The sequence below is a fragment of the Salvelinus fontinalis genome, chromosome 27 (genome assembly GCF_029448725.1).
Source record: "Salvelinus fontinalis isolate EN_2023a chromosome 27, ASM2944872v1, whole genome shotgun sequence".
NCBI classification, from domain to species: domain Eukaryota; kingdom Metazoa; phylum Chordata; class Actinopteri; order Salmoniformes; family Salmonidae; genus Salvelinus; species Salvelinus fontinalis.
In genome coordinates, this window is record NC_074691.1 from 13,731,568 (window position 1) to 13,752,959 (window position 21,392).

Here is a 21,392-nt window from a genome sequence, read left to right on the forward strand (position 1 = left end):
CTGACTGGAGACAGAAGGAGCAAGGAACTAGTAGCAGCACAATCTCACACGACTGAGACGTCTTATTTTTCCCTCGAGAAGAACGGTCTGTCTGTGATGACGTTGAATTGAGCAAAGAGAATGTTTCCTTGGATCTGAGGTCAAGTGGGTCAGACAGTTCCATCATCAGAATGAGCTCTCAGCACACTGGGCCACCTCTGTGACAGACACTGCGTGACCCCATATTAAACACTTCACAGTACACAGTTCGGCACCACACTAATCTGATAATCAACTAATAGCAGAGGGGAACGTCTTGACATGTGGCTGTGGTCTAAATGATTCCAGTGTGCTTCCCTCACTGTTGAGTCAGGCGCCTGTGTCTGTGCGGCGGAAGGGGGTGGGGGGCTTTGCCCTGCTTGCTTGGGTTAGTGGAGACCACACAGAGCTGTGTCTTCGCCCCTCAGTCTGGGGGGGTGTGGTGGTGATGGTTAGAGGCTGCAAGGTGCTTTGTGTGCTTTTCTATTAAACAGAGTCTTAACAGACATGGTTCTGGGTCAGAACGGGATATTTTGTACAATCCATCTCTCGCTCATTCCTTCGATGCTATTCAAGTCTTTCATTTTGTCATTTAATAACATGCACCTCTGTCTGTTAGAAAGGATGTGTTTAGGTTGCAGGACACACACACAGCAGCTCTAATTAAGTCATTAAAAACAGTCGTTCACAACGCGGCGGGAACAAGGCTAAAACCAAAACGTGCACCTAGGGGGGAGTCCCCAGGACCGAGTTTGGGAAACCTGCTGTACAGGAGGGAGACCACAGGGTTTGTATTCAACCAGCTAGCCATTGTAAAGCAGCTTCTAGCAGCTTCTACGGTTCCATCACTATTGTACCAGCATCTTCAAAACAAACAAAGACTAAAAACCAAGCTCTTGTCCTTGTGTTGAAGTTCTGGCCTGTGTGTGTGCATTGCAGCACCCCCTAATTGGGGAAACAGCTCGTAGAGACGAGCGGTCTTAGGTCCCTTACATAGTGGGCCATATATCAACGTGAAGAACCGGTCCGCGCAGGACGTTTATTTACAGTCTCACACATTTTAAACGAGCAACTGTGAAAGATTGAACTCCCACTGAGAAGTCAACTTGAGCAAAAGACCACCAAGGTGTCAGATCTGGAAGGTCACAGCGAGTAGAACAGAAGCATATACTGGAGCTCCGTTTCCTGTGTCTTCACACCCTCCTCCTGCTGCGGTCCTGCCAACACCTCCACACATTCACACCATACAAGGCATGCTTAAAAACCTTGTTTCCAAGAGAAGTCAGCATAGAGACTTACCAGCTTGGACTGGTCCTTCCTCCCGACCACAGAGAACCACATGGTGAAGATAGTTCCCACTTAGCTAGCGCCGGCTCAAGCTCAGGCAACAAGGGGCAGATCACAACCCAGATGTACTCGCAGAGAACAAAACTAAACAGCTAACGAAGGAGGAGAGACTAGGTGTGGAGCAGTGAGTGAAAGATAGCTCTACATCCTACTGTTGGACCCATACGGCAAATATCAGCAGCTAGCCGGAGTAGGAATTACCATATCCAGACTGTTACATAACCAGTCCACCAGCACTAGCCCCTGCTACTCTGCAACAGTTTGGGTAAACTTTCAGAGCACTTCACAGCTGTGTGTTCTGCACCAGGCAAATCTATCATTACTCTGTTTTTTTCTCATTCCCTTGCTTCCCCAGTCTGCCTTGTGCCTTACTTCCTCCCCTCCCATTTCCCTCTCCTTCCCTCCCGCCACTCTCCCCCCATCCGTCTTTCTTGTCTTGCACACCACCTCAGGTTGAAAATAGCAGTAAAAACACAGGGGATGTGGCCACCTCAAACTCCAGAACTTTGCTTTGAAAATAAACAGTTCACGAAGGCCCCCCCTTTCCCTCCTTTATTCACCACCTCCTCTTCCTCTCAGACGCCCAGTCTTCTGGCAGCCCAGTAAGACCCCAGACACACTCACATTACCCACACAGACCAAACCGGGTCAGAACTGGGCTAAAACTGGGCCAGCTGCAGGTCAGTACCCAGGCCAACACGGCCTGAGTTCTATGTTAATAGATATACTAATTCACCACTGCAAATGATGACGCTTTAGTTAAAGAACCTATTACTGTAAGTCGTCAGCACAGTCGGACCAAAAGGTGAGGGAAACCACGGTGTGTGAAAACAACAGGTTCCCCCCTGCCTGCTCTGCTTCCTCCAATACTAGGACATGACGGTTAGGACCAGGGACGGCTGAAACTGTCAGTCGGGAGACAAATTTGCTTACTGCTGTTTTGACTTCCAATTTGAATATTTGCCATACAGACGGACAGAAAAACAACGAGCGATCTGTTTCAGTAAAAAACATCCCTCAGAGTGCTGAGGTCAGACAGAACAGTCGAGCTAACTCTGCAGGTAGAGGATCCATGACAGTCGCTTCATCACACACACTATCAACAAAAAGCTGCCTGCTCTGCCGATATCTCTTCTGGCATCCCATCATTATCCAGAGTTAAAGCAGGATAATGTAAGGCTCTTACATCCATCCACATGGCTAGAAACAGCATGTTCCACTGGCATTGTTGTTGACCCGAAAATGAGGACACACCCCGAGGCAACAGCAGGCAGGCCTCTTGACAACGGCTGAGATAAGGGCTTATTTTTGATTATTCATTTGTTCACTAGGCAGTAAGTCTGCTCAAGCATGGACGTAATGTACAACAAATATAACTCAATGTTTCTGGCTTGTTTCTGTAGAGTCTGTTTCACATCACTCAGATAGCACTTCCCTTCCAGTCAGGAAGTCACAAACGTCTTCCAGGAGTACTAGTGTGTACCGACAAAAACCTTTCAGCCTAAATACTAAAGGACAAGATTAAGAGATGTCTTACCTTGGCAGCCACAATGCTGAGGCCCATGCCATTGTGCTTCTTCAGGGTGACCGTCACAACTTCCGGTTCCTTCCGCATTTGCTGCAACGAGAAGAGACAGCAATTTTAGCTTAGGAAAAATCTATCAACTGGAGTAGCTGGAGTGCAGTTGGCATCAGCGGTGGGATCCGGTCAACTGGTCAGTCAGGCTTCTAAAGGACTCTGAGCTGTCTCTCTGGGATGCTCCTCCGGCAGAATGAGGCTCTGGAGGAGGAAGCAGGGGGATAGACAGAGCAGAGCAGGGTCGTCATACAGAGAGAGCGCTGGGTTGGGGTGACCGCAGCGAGAAACGGCGGGTGCTGGAGAGGAGTCAAGAATGAAAGCCATATGCGCTTGGCTCCAGAGGCTCTCAATGGGCTCATTTAAAAAGGAGGGCTGCCTGGAAGCAGGGAGGGAGAGGGAGGGAGAGAGAGTGAAAGCGAGAGAGCAGTGCTTCCCACACAAAGAGGCACAGAGACAGACAGCCTCTCCTCCCTTTGGCACTGAACACATTGACACTCAACAGCCCCAAAGACACAAACAACTCTTCTCTCAGCTGAAGAGCTGTTCTATACTGCCGCATAGTTCAGAGACAACGAGAAAGGGAGAGTGGACACAAAGCCACATTAAGTAACAGGGCTGTGGTCGCATTTCTCATCGTGTGATGTGGTGCAGAACAAGTCTTTCTGAATGCCATTGGAGTGATTCACCAAGTGCTAGAGGGGCAGGGCAATGGTGATGCAGGGGTCAGCTGGCTACAATGAGGAAACAATGCATTCATTCAGGCAATAGCAATTCTGCAGTTAAGAGACTAACTCATAAACACCTGCCAATGAGAGTTTTTCCAGAGAGAGCGAGCGAGCTTCCTGGGTTTTAGGACCACAGCCGCTCTTCTAAAAAGTCTGACTGCACTAGGCTAGCTACAGTTACACCTCCTGTCTGGACTAGTGAGCAGGGAAACCTACAGACACCTGGGGTTTATTTCATAGTTGAATTCCATTGAAAAACATTTTGTCTGTTTGGAATAAACAGTTCCTGCAGGAAAACGTTGTGGAACCGACAAAAGGTTTTTTTGCAACGGAATCCAACAAATGAATACACCCGATTGTTCTCCTCATCAGGGATCCCCTGTGTGTCTCGGTGTGTCTGATTAACCCTGTAATGGCTGTTAATAGGAGAACACCATGGAACACTACAGTAGTGATTCTGGAGCAAGGCGGTGGTAACATGAGGCGGGGGTTCCTGGCACACAACCAAGAAGCCATTAATCAGAACCTCGGCGGTGTTTAAACGGTTTGGATGCCCTCCCCTCGCTCCCTCCCTCTCCCCGGTCCCGTCACTACTGTGGGGGCTGACGCCCACCCTGAGCTGACCTGGGGTTTAAAGCATGAAAAAGGAGAGCTTGGGGAAAAACAGGGCAATTATATAGGAAGCGGTGGATTTTAGGGGGTTTTGTGTGATTAGTGTGAGGAGAAGGATATCATTTGCTGCTGTTCCACAGCCCTCTGGTCACTAATTGGCCTCTGTGGTGTAATTGGTGTTGACTGAAATCGAGCAGGAGTGAGTGAGTGAGTGAGTGAGTGAGTGTTAGGGTAGAGCAGTGATTACAGGACCGCAGTATGTGAGCGGCGATTACAGGACCGCAGTATGTGAGCGGCGATTACGTGACCGCAGTATGTGAGCGGCGATTACGTGACCGCAGTATGTGAGCGGCGATTACGTGACCGCAGTATGTGAGCGGCGATTACGTGACCGCAGTATGCGAGCGGCGATTACAGGACCGCAGTATGCGAGCGGCGATTACAGGACCGCAGTATGCGAGCGGCGATTACAGGACCGCAGTATGCGAGCGGCGATTACAGGACCGCAGTATGCGAGCGGCGATTACAGGACCGCAGTATGCGAGCGGCGATTACAGGACCGCAGTATGCGAGCGGCGATTACAGGACCGCAGTATGCGAGCGGCGATTACAGGACCGCAGTATGCGAGCGGCGATTACAGGAACGCAGTATGTGAGCGGCGATTACGTGACCGCAGTATGGGACATTAAGGCTGTCCATACGGTCGTTACATTTAGCAGGACCCGTGTCAAAACATTGTCACAAACATACATGGTGAGTAACAAACATATTTAAGCATCATAAACCATTCAAAGCATCAGCCTATTCCTCTGCACTTATCTGTGACTCAGCACTGTGGTGGCTATTGTACAAGGACAGTCTGCATGGTCATGACTACTAGCCACTACTCTGCATGGCCATACAGCTCAAAGAAAATGGTCTTTGCCTTGCATAGTTCTACCGTTGTAACGGCCTGTGGGACACCTACCAGGTCGGAGTTGTCTGCAAAGAAGTGGCTGTCGCAGTCGGCTCCTTCAAAGTGGATGGTCCAGGTCCCAGGGGAGCGCGGGTGAGGGGTTAGACGACAGAATCCTGCACAGGACACAAGAGAAAATCACAGTCATCTTCTTTTATTACTTCTATTAATCTTAGAAGTAATCTATTACTTAGTACAGCTCTGAGACTACAGTGACATGGTAGCACAAACTGCTCTTGGAATACACCTCCCTCTCTCTCATAAGCAAACAAAATGATAAGGACAGGCGCAAACAGCTCTCCAGTCTTCTAGACTCTTCTTACATTCTACATTCCACTGCCAACAGAACAAACACGTGCCAGCTCAGCCTCTGATTGGCTCCCATTGACAGAACACAACCCGTGTGACATTCCGGGGAATGGAACTCAATCGTGTTTTTTTTCTCTCCTCTACACAAGTACCTCTCTGACAAAGGGGGTCCAGGAACTCCTGGAATCCGTTGGGAATGTTGCGCACGACGTCGCAGGAGTAGCCGTCCTCGGGCAGTAGGAAGGGCAGTTGCAGGTCGGGGTCCTCCTCCAGCTGGACCTCTCGGCCGTCGCTACGGGCCAGCTCATCTGCCGTGTTCTCCGCCACGGCAACCACGTGATCTATCAGCTCCTATTGGGAGACACCAGATAGACCAATGAGGGTCTGGTTAGAGACACCAGACGGACCAATGAGGATCTGGTTAGAGACACCAGACGGACCAATGAGGATCTGGTTAGAGACACGAGATAGACCAATGAGGGTTTCGTTCGAGAAGACGGTTAAGTGTCTAATAGTCCTCAAAAACCTTCCGTGTAGAATCAGCAACCTCACCTGGGAAAAAAAGCTATGAAGATCAGTCAAGTGGAGAGCTTAGCTAATGTTTCCCCAAAATGTACAGGACAAACTCCAACGCATTACAACGACGGGAGGAGATTTGTGTTAAGCAACGCTTCAAATCGCAACCTCCCATTTCTCTACTTCGGAGACATTCATTCATAGTCATTTACTATAACTGTAGTGTGTAAATAGAGCAGTGTGTGTGTGTGTGAATGTAGCTGTGTGTGTGTGTGTGTGAATAGAGCTGTGTGTTGTCCTGTCTTACGGGGGGGATGTAAGGCTCGTCAGGAGCACAGTGGTAGTTGGTCATGAGGGCGTTGAGCTGCAGGGAGTTCAGCTTGAAGCAGGTGTTGTGGATGTTCTGCACGTCCTGCATGGAGTACTTGTCCATGGTGAGGAGAGTCGTAGCCTGGGGAGGAACAACACAACAGAGCACTCTTAATGACTTGATTTACAGTGACGTGTGGTCCACACTGAATGATTTCCCCTACAACTTTCCTTAGGTAGTGTCACGAAGACTCCTTAAGCATCATCGAGAGCTGCTGACGTGTTTTCAACAGAAACCATTTGACAAGTAATCTTTCGTGGTGAAAGGGCCTACAGTAAGTCATGGTATGGAAAACAGTGGGAATCTAACAGCCCTATCAGGATGTGCCTTCCTGGACAATGGTAGGTGGACCCTACCTGTACGATACGACTGAGGTGGCAGTCGGCGGCCAGCTCCAGGCCCTGTTTCTCTGCCCAGGCCTCGATGTGGCTGAGCTGCTGGCGGAGGATGGCGCCCCAGTAGTGTGAACACAGCCCAGAGTCGGCCTCCATCGCCAGCTTGTTGAACAGCCACATGTTGATGAAGTGGAAGAGCTGCGAGAACAGCTGGATGGTCAGCGCCGCGTTGACACGGCAACGACGCAGCAGCGACATGGCGCCGGTCAGGGTGTGCAGAACGTCCTCTGTGAGGAGGAGGATAAGGAATGGGGGGGGTGTCAGTCAGGACTAGTGAAGTCAGCATTGACCCTTGGGTCTAATACCATTAAAGTCCATAGGGAAAATGTATACAGTACACTAGAAGGCTCAGTTTTCAAAACCAAGCTGAGTGCACTCCTGTGTGGCTGTAAATACACTGGTAACAGTACACCCCCCCCCCCCCCCCCACTGTGGCATTGGCTGACAGTAGTTGATGTACACAGTAAGATTATCAGTGTATGAACAGAAGTGAGTCACCTATTTTGGGCCTCTGAGGGTTCTGTTCCTCTGGGTCATCCAAAAATGCAGGCATGTAGTTATTCAGGTCAGACTGCAGACACTGGACCAGGTACCTGAGACGACAACAACACACAGTACACAATGGTTCTGAATAGTCCACACGGATATGGACAAACAAAGACACCCACACAATGCATATGCGGCCACCTACGCAAACCAAACTTTGCACATGTTCACTTGCACAGAGACACAAACACAGACACGAATGCAGAAACACATACTTCCCCAGGGAGTGGCGAGCAGGGGAAACGGGGGACAGAGAGCCGTGGAGAGTCTAAAACCACTGTGTTTTTACTGGGGACCTCTCCCCAGGCACATGCAGCCCTGCCCCAGCCTTGCCAATACAAGCCAGGCCTGGGACATTCCACAAATTCACCGCTCCACTTCCTGCATCCACACAATGGCTCCAAAAATACTACTTTCTCCAGATCCTCACATGGTCTGAGATGAAGCAATATAAAACATGGCGACATGAATAAAACGCTAGTTCAACAGCTCACGGTTGAGGTCAGGCAGAAGTTGACACGGACAGCTAAGCGCTAGCTACAACACGGGTAGCAGACGCCTATATTTTCACTTCTCTCTCAGGAGAATCAATGAAAGCAGTGACAGGGAAGGTCACATTTGGATCTGTAATTTTCTTAATAATTTCCCAATTATCGCATTACCATGAATGTGATGGTTTCCTGTGGCTCACATGTGGTTTGAGTTAGCCCTGATGGCGTACACAGCACGGTGTGGGGTTGCTGCACCACTTGGCCAGCACACAGACACAGCTGGGAGCAAGATAACCTAAAGCCTTGTGTTTAGGTCACAGACGGGATAATGAGGACAAGGAAAGGATCGGAGGAGGGACAGGAACAAGGAGGGAATCATAGCGCTATAGGGAGTAGTAAGAAGGGAGGGTATAAGGACAGGTCAGCTTGGACTAGGACAGGAAAAGAGGCAAGACATTAAGAGGGTAAGGAGTACATAATGGGGCAGGAGCAGAGACAGGGCAGAGGTACTATAAAGTTTGACAGGAGCACCAAACTAGAGGCCCCGGGTTAGGAAGGAGACAGGGGCCAGAGCGTAGGGAGGAAGTCTGGTCACTCACTTGAAGGCCATCTGGACAAGGTGTGCCAGCACGTCCTGGGCGTCCAGTGTGATGCGCGACAGGTCCTTGTCCTGTTTGATGAAGTTGAGCAGCTCTGAGGCATTGGCCATCCAGAAGGCCAGGGCCCCCGCGATGTTCTTCTGCTTCTGGAATACACCAATCACAGAGCGGGACAGGACAGAGAAAGAGCGAGAGCAGGGGTCAGAGGCAGGGTAGAATACAGAGAGGGGTGACTCAGACTCACAGGCATGAGCGGTAGCAGCACTCCAGGGATAGACTTGTGCCAGACACCCCACCCCACCCTACCCGAGACCCACAGAACCAGACACTGGCCCCAAGCTACAGCCTCTCCCAGAGGGGAACAGGTCCCTGACTTCAAGGTCAGTATTGGAGGAAGGGCCCTTTGCAGAGTTGGCTACTGGATTAAGAGGCTCTTTGGCATATTACAGTGGCAGTTTTTGTACCGCTTCAGGTACAAGTGGCACGTAATAAGCACAGATCTAAGGTCAGTTTCCCCCAAATGGCTCCGGTTAGGATTGGGGAGGGTAAACTGAACTTAGATCTGTGCTTATTACATGCTTATTAACATTGTCTAGAGGGAATTTCATTCAACTTGTCTTTTCTAGCAGTTCTTTGCCGGTCCTGATATAAATAGCCTCTACATCGCTCTAGCAGCATCCATCTCTGCACTGGCCCAAATATTCTACATCAACCAGTATACAAACAATATTTTGTTGGGATGGACATTCAGCTCAGTCCTCATGTACAGAGCCTTCAGAAAGTATTCACACCCCTTTACTTTTTCCACATTGTGGTGTTACTGCCTCAATTGAAAATGTATTCAAATTGTGTCACTGACCTACACACAATACCCCTTAATGTCAAAGTGGAATTATGTTTTTTTACTGCATCATGTTATGGGTATGCTCAACATCGGCAAGGCCTAGAGAGTTTTTTAGGATAAAAGAAACAGAATAGAGCTAACCACAGGCAAAATCCTAGAGGAAAACCTGGTTCAGCCATCTTTTCAAAAGACACATTCACCTATCAGCAAGACAATAACCTAAAACAAAAGGCCAAATATACAGTGATGTTGCTTACCAATACGACATAGAATGTTCCTAAGTAGCATAGGTCGGTTTTACTTAAATCAGCTAAAAATCTATGGCAAGACTTGAAAATGTCTGTCTAGCAATGATCAACAACCAACATAGCAGAACTTGAAGAATTTTGCAAATATTGGACAATCCAGGTTTGCAAAGCTCTGAGACTTTCCCAGAAAGACTCACAGCTGTAATCGCTGCAAAAGGTGATTCTAATTTGTATTGACTCAGGGGTGTTAATATTTACATAAATAAGATATTTTTCCATTTCATTTTTAATACATTTGTAAAGATTTATAAAAACATGTTTTCACTTTGTCATTATGGGGTATTGTGTGTAGATGGGTGAGAAAAATCAGTTTACTCCATTTTGAATTCAGGCTGTAAGAACAAAATGTGGACGACGTCAAGCAATATGAATACTTTCTGAAGGCACTGTATTTTAGCCTGTACAGCTGTTCTTGAACTTCTCCAACATTTAGCAGAGATGATCAACAGAAATCTATGAGGCGGCAGTAAGTGCTTCAGAGCCCAGTGTCTGGTCTGTGTGATGAGTTAATGTCAATGTCCCCTTGACACAAAGAAAAAAGGGATACACAAGGTCCGCCCAACATGTCTCGGCCGGCACTGGCCCCTGTGTATTCCGCACTTGTCTATCCCCGCAACGAAACGACAACACCCCCCTTTCAGAACGGCCACAGAACAGAACGCATCCAAAAGAACGACGTTAAACCATAAGACGTAAAATAAAATAAAATGTAAAGGGAAAAATTCAGCAAAAGAACAGCGGGGTTTGTCACTCATCCACACTGAAGTGCAGTAAAGCAGGAGGTCACATGACATGAATTAATATGTTGCCACAATCAGAAAGATTTGTTGGAGTTGTTTTCAGTACCACATGTTCCAGGTTGCTGAATGAGGGTTATTATGTTGGCGTTTTAGAGTCCAGCTGTCAAAGGAGGGATTATTTGGCGGTTTGGTTGAGGGTTTTGGGGGGGGGGGGGGGGTTCTGTTATGGAGAAAAGAAGCATGGAGGACTGAGCAAAGCTTGACTGAGCCGATAGAGGAAGAGACGGCGTGAGAGAGATGAGAGAGAGTTCTCTCCCCTAGCAACGCGTTAGGTGTCCCTACCTGGTCCCCTTCAGGAATCTCCTGTCACAGAGAGGTGAGGGAAAACAAACAGACAGACATCCCACAGGACAGAGAGAGACTGTCAACAACAGCCAAGGACAGAAATTGACACAGGCATGTCAACAAAACACACACAACAATAAATCTCTATAATTTAGGATGCTCCGTTTACAAAAAGTGTTTTGATTAAATTAAATCCTTTGATTAAGTTATGGGCGTTTGCTGCTAAAAACTGCCAGCATATACTTTTGCATGTATCCAAAATGAAGTAGGAGGCCGAGGCTGCGTGCAGATGTGATTATTTAAGGAACACAGCCTAAATATCCAATGTCCCTTATGGAGGTTTAAGACCTTGGACTACCAAAATCATCTGGATGAAACCCACCTTTAAAACAGGATTTAATGCCTGCAATCCTGATTCATGTAGGACACACGCAGAGCAGCGCAGACATGGGGAGATTTCCCTAATGCTCCTGGTGTGTTTGTGCGTCTCAGACACTGTTCGTGTGTAGACAGAATCCTCTAGACTACACTCTACATGGAAGTTGAGACGGTGTCTTTAGGGTTGCATATAAAGATAGGATGAGGAATTCCATAAGGACTGACCAGACTAACCACACATCTTAGCTTCCTTGGAGATGGACGGCGTTATGTGGAGCTAGTCAAAACCTACTGGGTTTTATTGTTTTGGACTATTTTGGCCATTTTGGGTTTTCCCACAAAACTCCAGGGTTGGTGTCCCAGAGTATGGGTGTTCCTGCTACGCATTTGGGTTTTATGTGTTGGCTGAGAGGGCTTTTGGAACACCACAAGGCCCCTGTATTTCAGTGTGTTCCAGTGAATTCATTTAAAGGGCCATGCCTTGTTTAAATCATTCTGGAGGGGGACACAGAGACGCTGGACAGACAGACAAACACATAACGTGGAATTTGCATCTATACAAAGTATTCTCTGGAAATGACCTGGATAAATAAAGTAAGAGAATACTTTGCAAGAGAAACTCTACTACGACTACTACTACTAGTACTACGACTACCAGTACGACGACTACTACTACCAGTACTACCTAGTCAGCTATACTGAGTTTTTCTTTGGGGTTTGTTTTGGTCCTGGTACTCTGTATTTAGAGGGTAGTGGAATTAAGCAAATAAAAAGAAAAACAACAAAATAGTGCAGATAAACACTTTGTCAGAGTGGTCCTTCCTCGGGGAACTGACAGGACATAACGTGGTCATATATGCTCCAAGCCCTGGCTTCAACCCATGAATGTCCTGCTGATTTAAAAACAGGACAAGAAAAAGAGAGAGCGAGGCGGCAGGGTGGACTCACCTGGATGACTCCTTCCATCATGCTCACCATCTTGTTAACGATGGCTATGACCTTGTGGGTGCGTTCCGAGGGACTGATGTCGGGCCGGTAGTGGCTGGACATGACGTAGCGACAGGTCATGTACAACACGTAGGTGGGGGACAGCTTGAAGTGCACCGTGGAGCTGTTGGTGTAGTTGATGATAGCCGACAGAAAGGCATCTTCGGCTGGAGGGGGCAAGGCAGGTGACATCCACACAGACAGGCAGACAGACAAGCAGGCAGACACGCAGACAGGCAGGCAGACACGCAGACAGGCAGACAGAAGGGGATAAGGTGTGAGTTTACATAACATAGGTCACAGGTGATATCAGTCCAGCTTTAAAGAAACTAACTAGCTACAGGTTCACCCAGGAGTCTCAGTGTGTGAGCTTGTTACAGTAGGGACTCAGATGGGCTTTGTGATAACATTGTCCCCAACCCCGTCTTCCTGGTTCCCCAGCAAGGGTTGTTTGTAATGCATTGTGACGGGGTTTGCTCTCTCACATCCCTCTATTGGAAATCAAAGGCCTCTGCTCTCTCTGCTCCCTAGCCAAACACATGAGCTCATAAAACTTTAAATATACAGCGACTGACTGAGCCGGGCCCAAGACTGCAGAGTCCACAAACAATGTTCGGCATATGAAAGAGCTTGAAAGGCAGTTAAAATGGCTTAAATTAATAAAGATATGCCGAAGGCTGGAGAGAAAGCCCATCTGACATGAAGTAGTATCACATGGGAGAACCATTACATGTCATTCAGAGTAAACTGTTGGGTTACGCTCCCTATTGATTAGAAGGGGAAGAGAGAGAGGGGAGATGGAGGAGAGAGAGGGGAGATGGAGGAGATGAAGAGTATTCTTTTGGAACTTTGTGTAATGTTCATTTATATTATCTAGTTCACTTGCCTTTAAATTAAATTTTGAGAGCGAGAGCGATAGAGAGATAAAGAGAGAGAGATAAAGAGAGACAAAGCAGAGACAGACCCTTACCAAGTACAGGCTGAGTGACCACCAATTGGCAATAGAAACCGGCAGACAAAAAGAAATGTCTACCCAAAGAGGAGCGTTTGTGGTCACTGCACCACAGGGGAGGTAGAAACATAGATGCACTTTCTCATTTACTGTGAGAAATATTCCTCACCACTGATAGAAATTACTACATTTGTTCAAAATGTTTACTTATTAAACCCAGTTTAAAAACAAAAAAATACTCATTGGCGAAGGACCAACAGCTCCTTTTGCAGCTAGCTCTAGCGCTATCGTGCTAGCGTTAGGGATAGTACGATAGCGCTAAGGCTAGCAAGAGATAGTGCAAGAGAGACCACATCAGTTGTCACAGCTTGACGAAGGCATGTAGACATTCATACAGATATGACCTCTATGGTACTAAGGTCTAACAATGTGTGTAGTTTTACATAATACCATTTCACTCAATGTTAACATGACCGTGTTCAATAAAACATTAAAAGCCAGTTAGCAGCAGCAGCAGACAATGAATCAATACTTTCCACCCATTGATCTTTCAGACACTAGCTAAATGCACTTATCGTATGACCTCCAGTTTAAAATCGACACTGAAAGCATCGCTCAGATGGAGTGTGGATGGGCCCATAGAGTTATGTTATCATGACTTTTACTACACTACACAGCAAGTATCACAAAGAGAGGAAGGGGAAGATGGGCACCAAGGCGAGAGAAAGAGTAAAAGCCAGAAAGAGAGAGAAAGCCACATCAAAGGCGGTTGCAGTACTCACAGTTGTCCCTGAACTCGATGCTGGCCGGCAGCGTCAGTTCTGGGCTCAGGATGTCCTGGGACCTGCGGGGAGGACAGAGGTGGTTCTCTGTGAACCAGCACAAGTCGGGCCCATTCACCCCGCTATCCACCGACGCCCACCTCTCCAGAGGTGTGTGTTTCTGTAGATATTGGTGTGTGTGTGTCTGTCCGTAGATATGGGTGTGTGTCCGTAATTGTTTGTCAGAGCATCAGCTTCCCTATGCGTCAGAGTGAGCAGCCTTATTTGTGTTTGTGTACCAGGCTCAGTGGTCTGTATCATTAATCAGGGGACCCAGTACATCTCAGTGGTCTGTATCATTGATGAGGGGACCCAGTACAGCTCAGTGGTCTGTCTGTATTATTGATGAGGGGACAAAGTACAGCTCAGTGGACTGTCTGTATTATTGATCAGGGGACCCAGTACAGCTCAGTGGTCTGTATCATTGATGAGGGGACCCAGTACAGCTCAGTGGTCTGTCTGTATGATTGATGAGGGGACCCAGTACAGCTCAGTGGTCTGTCTGTATTATTGATGAGGGGACCCAGTACAGCTCAGTGGTCTGTCTGTATTATTGATGAGGGGACCCAGTACAGCTCAGTGGTCTGTCTGTATTATTGATGAGGGGACCCAGTACAGCTCAGTGGTCTGTCTGTATTATTGATGAGGGGACCCAGTACAGCTCAGTGGTCTGTCTGTATTATTGATGAGGGGACCCAGTACAGCTCAGTTGTCTGTCTGTATTATTGATGAGGGGACCCAGTACAGCTCAGTGGTCTGTCTGTATTATTGATGAGGGGACCCAGTACAGCTCAGTTGTCTGTCTGTATTATTGATGAGGGGACCCAGTACAGCTCAGTTGTCTGTCTGTATTATTGATGAAGGGACCCAGTACAGCTCAGTGGTCTGTATCACTGATGAGGGGACCCAGTACATCTCAGTGGTCTGTCTGTATTATTGATGAGGGGACCCAGTACAGCTCAGTGGTCTGTATTATTGATGAAGGGACCCAGTACAGCTCAGTGGTCTGTATCACTGATGAGGGGACCCAGTACATCTCAGTGGTCTGTCTGTATTATTGATGAGGGGACCCAGTACAGCTCAGTGGTCTGTATTATTGATGAAGGGACCCAGTACAGCTCAGTGGTCTGTATCACTGATGAGGGGACCCAGTACAGCTCAGTGATCTGTCTGTATTATTGATGAGGGGACCAAGTACAGCTCAGTGGTCTGTCTGTATGATTGATGAGGGGACCCAGTACAGCTCAGTTGTCTGTCTGTATTATTGATGAAGGGACCGAGTACAGCTCAGTGGTTTGTATCACTGATGAGGGGACCCAGTACATCTCAGTGGTCTGTCTGTATTATTGATGAGGGGACCCAGTACAGCTCAGTGGTCTGTATTATTGATGAAGGGACCCAGTACAGCTCAGTGGTCTGTATCACTGATGAGGGGACCCAGTACAGCTCAGTGATCTGTCTGTATTATTGATGAGGGGACCCAGTACAGCTCAGTGGTCTGTCTGTATTATTGATGAGGGGACCCAGTACAGCTCAGTGGTCTGTATCATTGATGAGGGGACCCAGTACAGCTCAGTGGTCTGTATCATTGATAAAGGGACCCAGTACAGCTCAGTGGTCTGTATCATTGATGAGGGGACCCAGTACAGCTCAGTGGTCTGTCTGTATTATTGATGAGGGGACCCAGTACAGCTCAGTGGTCTGTCTGTATCATTGATGAGGGGACCCAGTACAGCTCAGTGGTCTGTATTATTGATGAGGGGACCCAGTACAGCTCAGTGGTCTGTCTGTATCATTGATGAGGGGACCCAGTACAGCTCAGTGGTCTGTCTGTATTATTGATGAGGGGACCCAGTACAGCTCAGTGGTCTGTCTGTATCATTGATGAGGGGACCCAGTACAGCTCAGTGGTCTGTCTGTATCATTGATGAAAGGACCCAGTACATCTCAGTGGTCTGTATGATTGATGAGGGGACCCAGTACAGCTCAGTGAGGAGAATAGAGCTGTGGCTGGCTCACAAGGCGTAGAGATAAGGTGTCCGACAGACAGAGCGTGACAGCGTTAAGATGTTATGCTTCTCTAGGCAGCACCACAACAAACACATAGATGTCTCTAGTAGCAGTTGACCGAAGTATTAGGATTTAATTGACTACAACGGAGATTCCAGATGTGTGTCTCACCTGCCGTCCTGCTGCTCCCCGCGGATCATGGGTTTGACCATGCCTCTCTCACTGCCGTTGGCTGAACGCTCCATATCCAGCTTACCTGAGCTCTGCAATGACACAGCAATACACAGTATGATGGAATGTTCTGCAGCCCAACAATGATGCTGATGGCACTATCATCCCTCTAACACACACCCACCCACCGACACACCCACCGCAATCACATAAAAAACACACGAGTAGTACAGACTAAAGTGGAAGGGCGACCAGGGGCATACAGTTGAAGTCGGAAGATGACAGACTTAGATTGGAGTCATTAAAACTCGTTTTTCAACCACTCCGCAAATTTCTTGTTAACAAACTATAGTTTTGGCAAGTCGGTTAGGACATATACTGTACTTTGTGCATGGCACAAATCATTTTTCCAGCAATTCTTTACAGACATATTATTTCACTATCACAATTCCAGTGGGTCAGAAGTTTACATACACTAAGTTGACTGTGCCTTTAAACAGCTTGGAAAATTACAGAAAATTATGTCACTGCTTTAGAAGCTTCTGATAGGCTAATTGACATCATTTGAGTCAATTGGAGGTGTACCTGTGGATGTATTTCAAGGCCTACCTTCAAACTCAGTGCCTCTTTGCTTGACATGGGAAAATCAAAAGAAATCAGCCAAAACCTCAGAAAAAAATTGTTGACCCCCACAAGTCTGGTTCATCCTTGGGAGCAATTTCCAAACACCTGAAAGTACCACGTTCATCTGTACAAACAATAGTACGCAAGTATAAACACCATGGGACCACGCAGCCTTCATACCGCTCAGGAAGGAGACGTGTTCTGTCTCCTAGAGATGAACGTACTTTGGAGCGAAAAGTGCAAATCAATCCCAGAGCAACAGCAAAGGACCTTGTGAAGATGCTGGAGGAAACCGGAACAAAAGTTTCTATATCCACAGTAAAACGAGTCCTATATTGACATAACCTGAAAGGCCGCTCAGCAAGGAAGAAGCCAATGCTCCAAAACCGCCATAAAAAAGCCAGACTACGGTTTGCAACTGCACATGGGGACAAAGATCGTACTTCTTGGAAGAATGTTTGGCTGTTTGGCCATAATGACCATTGTTATGTTTGGAGGAAAAAGGGGGAGGCTTGCAATCCGAAGAACACCATCCCAACCGTGAAGCACGGGGGTGGCAGCATCATGTTGTGGGGGTGCTTTGCTGCAGGAGGGACTGGTGCATTTCACAAAATAGATGGCATCATGAGGAAGAAAAATTATGTGGATATATTGAAGCAACATCTCAAGACATCAGTCAGAAATTTAAAGCTTGGTCGCAAATGGGTCTTCCAAATGGACAATGACCCCAAGCATACTTCCAAAGTTGTGGCAAAATGGCTTAAGGACAACAAAGTCAAGGTACTGGAGTGGCCATCACAAAGCCCTGACATCAATCGTATAGAACATTTGTGGGCAGAACTGAAAATGTGTGTGCGAGCAAGGAGGCCTACAAACCTGACTCAGTTACACCAGCTCTGTCAGGAGGAAAGGGCCAAAATTCACCCAACTTATTGTGGGAAACTTGTGGAAGGCTACCCGAAACGTTTAACCCAAGTTAAACAATTTAAAGGCAATGCTACCAAATACTAATTGAGTATATGTAAACTTCTGACCCACTGGGAATGTGGTGAAAGAAATAAAAGCTGTGGGGGAGAAAAAAAAAAATCACTCTATTATTCTGACATTTCACATTCTTAAAATAAAGTTGTGATCCTAACTGACCTAAGACAGGGAATTTTTACTAGGATTAAGTGTCAAGAATTGTGAAAAACTGGGTTGAAATGTATTTGGCTAACGTGTATGTAAACTTCCGACTTCAACTGTATAGACACACATTAATACAGAGGACCAGGGTAGTTAATGTACCTTGCTGGCGGGGAGGGCCGTCCCACTGTGAATGTCCCCTTGCAGGTCAAAGGTAGTCTCAGAAACACTCCTGCGTGAAAGGTGGACAGAGAGAGAATGAGAGGGAGAAAGAGACAGAGAAAGAGGGTGTGAGGGACGGAAAGGGAGACAGAGGAATGGACAGGGTGAGAGGGACGGACAGGAGAGGAGGACAGAGACGGACGGACAGACGGAGGGGAGAGGGACAGAGACGAACGGGGGGGAGAGAGACAGAGACGGACGGACGGACGGGAGAGGGACAGAGACGGATGGACGTGGGGGAAGTGGACAGAGACGGACGGACAGGGTGGAGAGGGACAGAGACAGGTGGGGGGGGGGGGGGGGGGGGGGCGGATGGACGGACAGAGACACGGACGGGGGATAGGGACACGGGCGGGGGATAGGGACACGGACGGGTTACAGGGACACGGACGGGTTACAGGGACACGGACGGGTTACAGGGACACGGACGGGTTACAGGGACACGGACGGGTTACAGGGACACGGACGGGTTACAGGGACACGGACGGGTTACAGGGACACGGACGGGTTACAGGGACACGGACGGGTTACAGGGACACGGACGGGGAGAGGGAGAAAGAGGGACAGAGAGCGTCAAGATCAGGAACAGAACTCCCACTAGGCGGGAGGAACTTTCATTACTGGGAACAAATGACATGAGTTGATATAAACATGCACAGACACACACAGTCTCAAATACAGCCACATGCTGTACGTACACACACACACACACACACACACACTCTGCCATCGTAGGACTGGGACAGTCAACAGAATGACAGAAATTCCCTTTCATTGGCCTTATCACTGCAAATGAATGACTAGAACACGTTTATCTAAATATACCCTTGCACTACATTTGAATTAAATCCAGCTAACCACATTAGTGGTGACATGCAATGACAAGCCGGGAGCCACACTGTGTGGCTGTGTGAGAGAGCTGTCTGTTCTTAAGAAAAGGCCTTAGAATTTCCCATGCTGCCCCATGATGAAACATAGCCATATTGTCTGCCCTGAGGGAAACGTGACAGTAGCCCTCACTGAAAGCTGTGTAATTGACCATAGGGCACTGATACAGGATAACTGTGTAACCACTTATTCAGTCAAAAGCCTTTTCAATCACAAACGTTCATACATCATGCAAACCACACAGTCTGTTTGAACTACGTTGGTGTCATTTGATTTCCGTTACTGTTCAAAGCAATGGAATTGTTGGATGCAAGCATGAGGTCCCATTGCAAACACACGTGGCCCAATGAACAACAAGCAAGAAATACACCAGAACCATCAGAACTGTCACAAAAGCTGAAGTCCTCCCATCAATTCTCGTTGCCACAATTACTCCCACTCTCTCGTTCCCTCTCTCCTCTCCCACCCAGACGTAATCCTCTCCAGCATCAGGCCACAGCATTAAAGGTGGATTAAGGCTTCCAGCTACATCCACAACTGTAAATTCATTCAGCCAGCCCGTCGTTCAGTCCAAATGTTACACATAAAGTTAACGTGGCTGGTTAAATTAACGTGGCTGGTTAAATTAACATCATGGGGATTCTGTCATTCGACTAAAAGCCCAGATATACACCGACTTAATGACCCTCTAATTACTGTACAGCTAAAACCACATCTAATTCAACAACACGCCACAGCCAGTCTCCGCTCGCCAAATGCACTCTAGAAACCTAACGACTGATAACACACTAATGTGGTCAATATTTTTTTGACGAGTCCTCATACAACTACTGTCAGTGAGGGGCTAGAAAGTCCTTCTCCAGTCATCTACCACAGTGTACAAGCCTCTGTGCTGGAGACCTACGCAGCTCAAGTCCACTTAAATCGACACATTCTCCTCCTCTGTGGGAAGGAGCCGAGATCCCAGGCTCTTCCATTCTTACCATAAAAGCCTGTACTCTCACTCACCAGGCAGTGAAGGACCCACCGGAGTTGTCCCCTTCCTGTACCCGCTGTGCTGGTCTCGCGCTCTGGGTGGAGTAGGGTGCATAGTGAGCACGGAGGCTGCATCAGTGATCGGTGTGGGTGTATATATATGTTTGTGTGTCAGGCTCCTGGTCATCCCTCCCTCTTCAATGACAAGGCACTTCAGGCCACACCCCAGCCAGATTAGAGAGTCCTTACAACAGCCCCGATGTACCAGTCCCTCGCCTGCAATAACCCCACCCGTTAACCTTTTGCACTCTTTTCTCCTTCTTGGACTTTCTCTCCCTCTCTTCTCCCTTCCCTTCCTTTAATACACTCTCCCTGCCTCCTCTCTCTTCAGCTCCCTCTTCTCCCTTCCCTTCCTTTAATACACTCTCCCTGCCTCCTCTCTCTTCAGCTCCCTCTTCTCCCTTCCTCTAATTCCCTGCCTCCTCCTCTCTCTTCAGCTCCCTCTTCTCCCTTCCCTTACTCTAATACACTCTACCTGCCTCCTCTCTCTTCAGCTCCCTCTCTTTCCCCTTCTCTCTACAGTTAAATTAGAACTAGAGTTGCTGCGTTCAGATGGCTCCTCCCCCTCATGTCCATGTGGCATCTGTTTCCACGGCAGCGATGTGGTCAACTACAGGCCTCAAGTCACATCCCACCCCCAGGGAATCTCTCTCACACGACCTTGAGAAGGGTCAGAACTAGAGGTCGATTGATTAGGATTTTTTCAACGCCGATACCGATTATTGGAGGACCAAAAAAGCCGATACTGATTAATCGGACGATTTTTTACATTTATTTGTAATAATGACAATTACAACAATACTGAATGAACACTTATTTTAACTTAATATAATACATCAAAATCAATTTAGCCTCAAATAATGAAACATGTTCAATTTGGTTTAAAAAATGCAAAAACAGTGTTGGAGAAGAAAGTAAAAGTGCAATATGTGCCATGTAAGAAAGCTAACGTTTAAGTTTTGCTCAGAACATATGAAAGTTGGTGGTTCCTTTTAACATGAGTCTTCAATATTCCCAGGTAAGAAGTTTTAGGTTGTAGTTATTATAGGACTATTTCTCTCTACACGATTTGTATTTCATATACCTTTTGACTATTGGATGTTCTTATAGGCACTTTAGTATTGCCAGTGTAACAGTATAGCTTCCATCCCTCTCTTCGCCGCTACCTGGGCTCGAACCAGGAACACATCGCAACAGCCACCCTCGAAGCAGCGTTTGCATTCGCATAACAGGCGGGCTCCTCGTGAGGCAGGTTGTTAGAGCGTTGGACTAGTTAACCGTAAGGTTGCAAGATTGAATCCCTGAGCTGACAAGGTAAAAATCTGTCGTTCTGCCCCTGAACAGGGCAGTTAACCCACCGTTCCTAGGCCTTCATTGAAAATAAGAATGTGTTCTTAACTGACTTGCCTAGTTAAATAAGGGTGTAAAAAAATAAAAAAATAAAAAAACATTTTTTTACATCTGCAAAATCGGCATCCA

General features: G+C 47.4%; 1 protein-coding gene across 17 annotated transcripts in view; it reads right to left on the reverse strand.

Annotated features, from left to right (window-relative positions):
• The window catches only part of LOC129825082 (afadin-like), a 133,185-nt gene that overhangs the window by 32,393 nt on the left and 79,400 nt on the right, over positions 1-21,392 (reverse strand). For 11 of the 17 annotated variants that reach the window (XM_055884847.1, XM_055884849.1, XM_055884846.1 and 8 more), the window contains 12 exons: positions 17,931-18,000; positions 16,020-16,111; positions 13,800-13,861; positions 12,027-12,232; positions 10,698-10,718; positions 8,464-8,609; positions 7,326-7,420; positions 6,789-7,054; positions 6,370-6,513; positions 5,699-5,897; positions 5,250-5,353; positions 2,903-2,983 (listed from right to left, as the gene is read on the reverse strand). In XM_055884847.1, coding sequence (XP_055740822.1) covers positions 2,903-2,983; positions 5,250-5,353; positions 5,699-5,897; positions 6,370-6,513; positions 6,789-7,054; positions 7,326-7,420; positions 8,464-8,609; positions 10,698-10,718; positions 12,027-12,232; positions 13,800-13,861; positions 16,020-16,111; positions 17,931-18,000 — 1,486 coding nt within the window. The remainder of the gene's footprint in view (positions 1-2,902; positions 2,984-5,249; positions 5,354-5,698; positions 5,898-6,369; positions 6,514-6,788; positions 7,055-7,325; positions 7,421-8,463; positions 8,610-10,697; positions 10,719-12,026; positions 12,233-13,799; positions 13,862-16,019; positions 16,112-17,930; positions 18,001-21,392) is intronic. The other 6 variants (XM_055884863.1, XM_055884848.1, XM_055884850.1 and 3 more) reach the window with 1 other exon arrangement.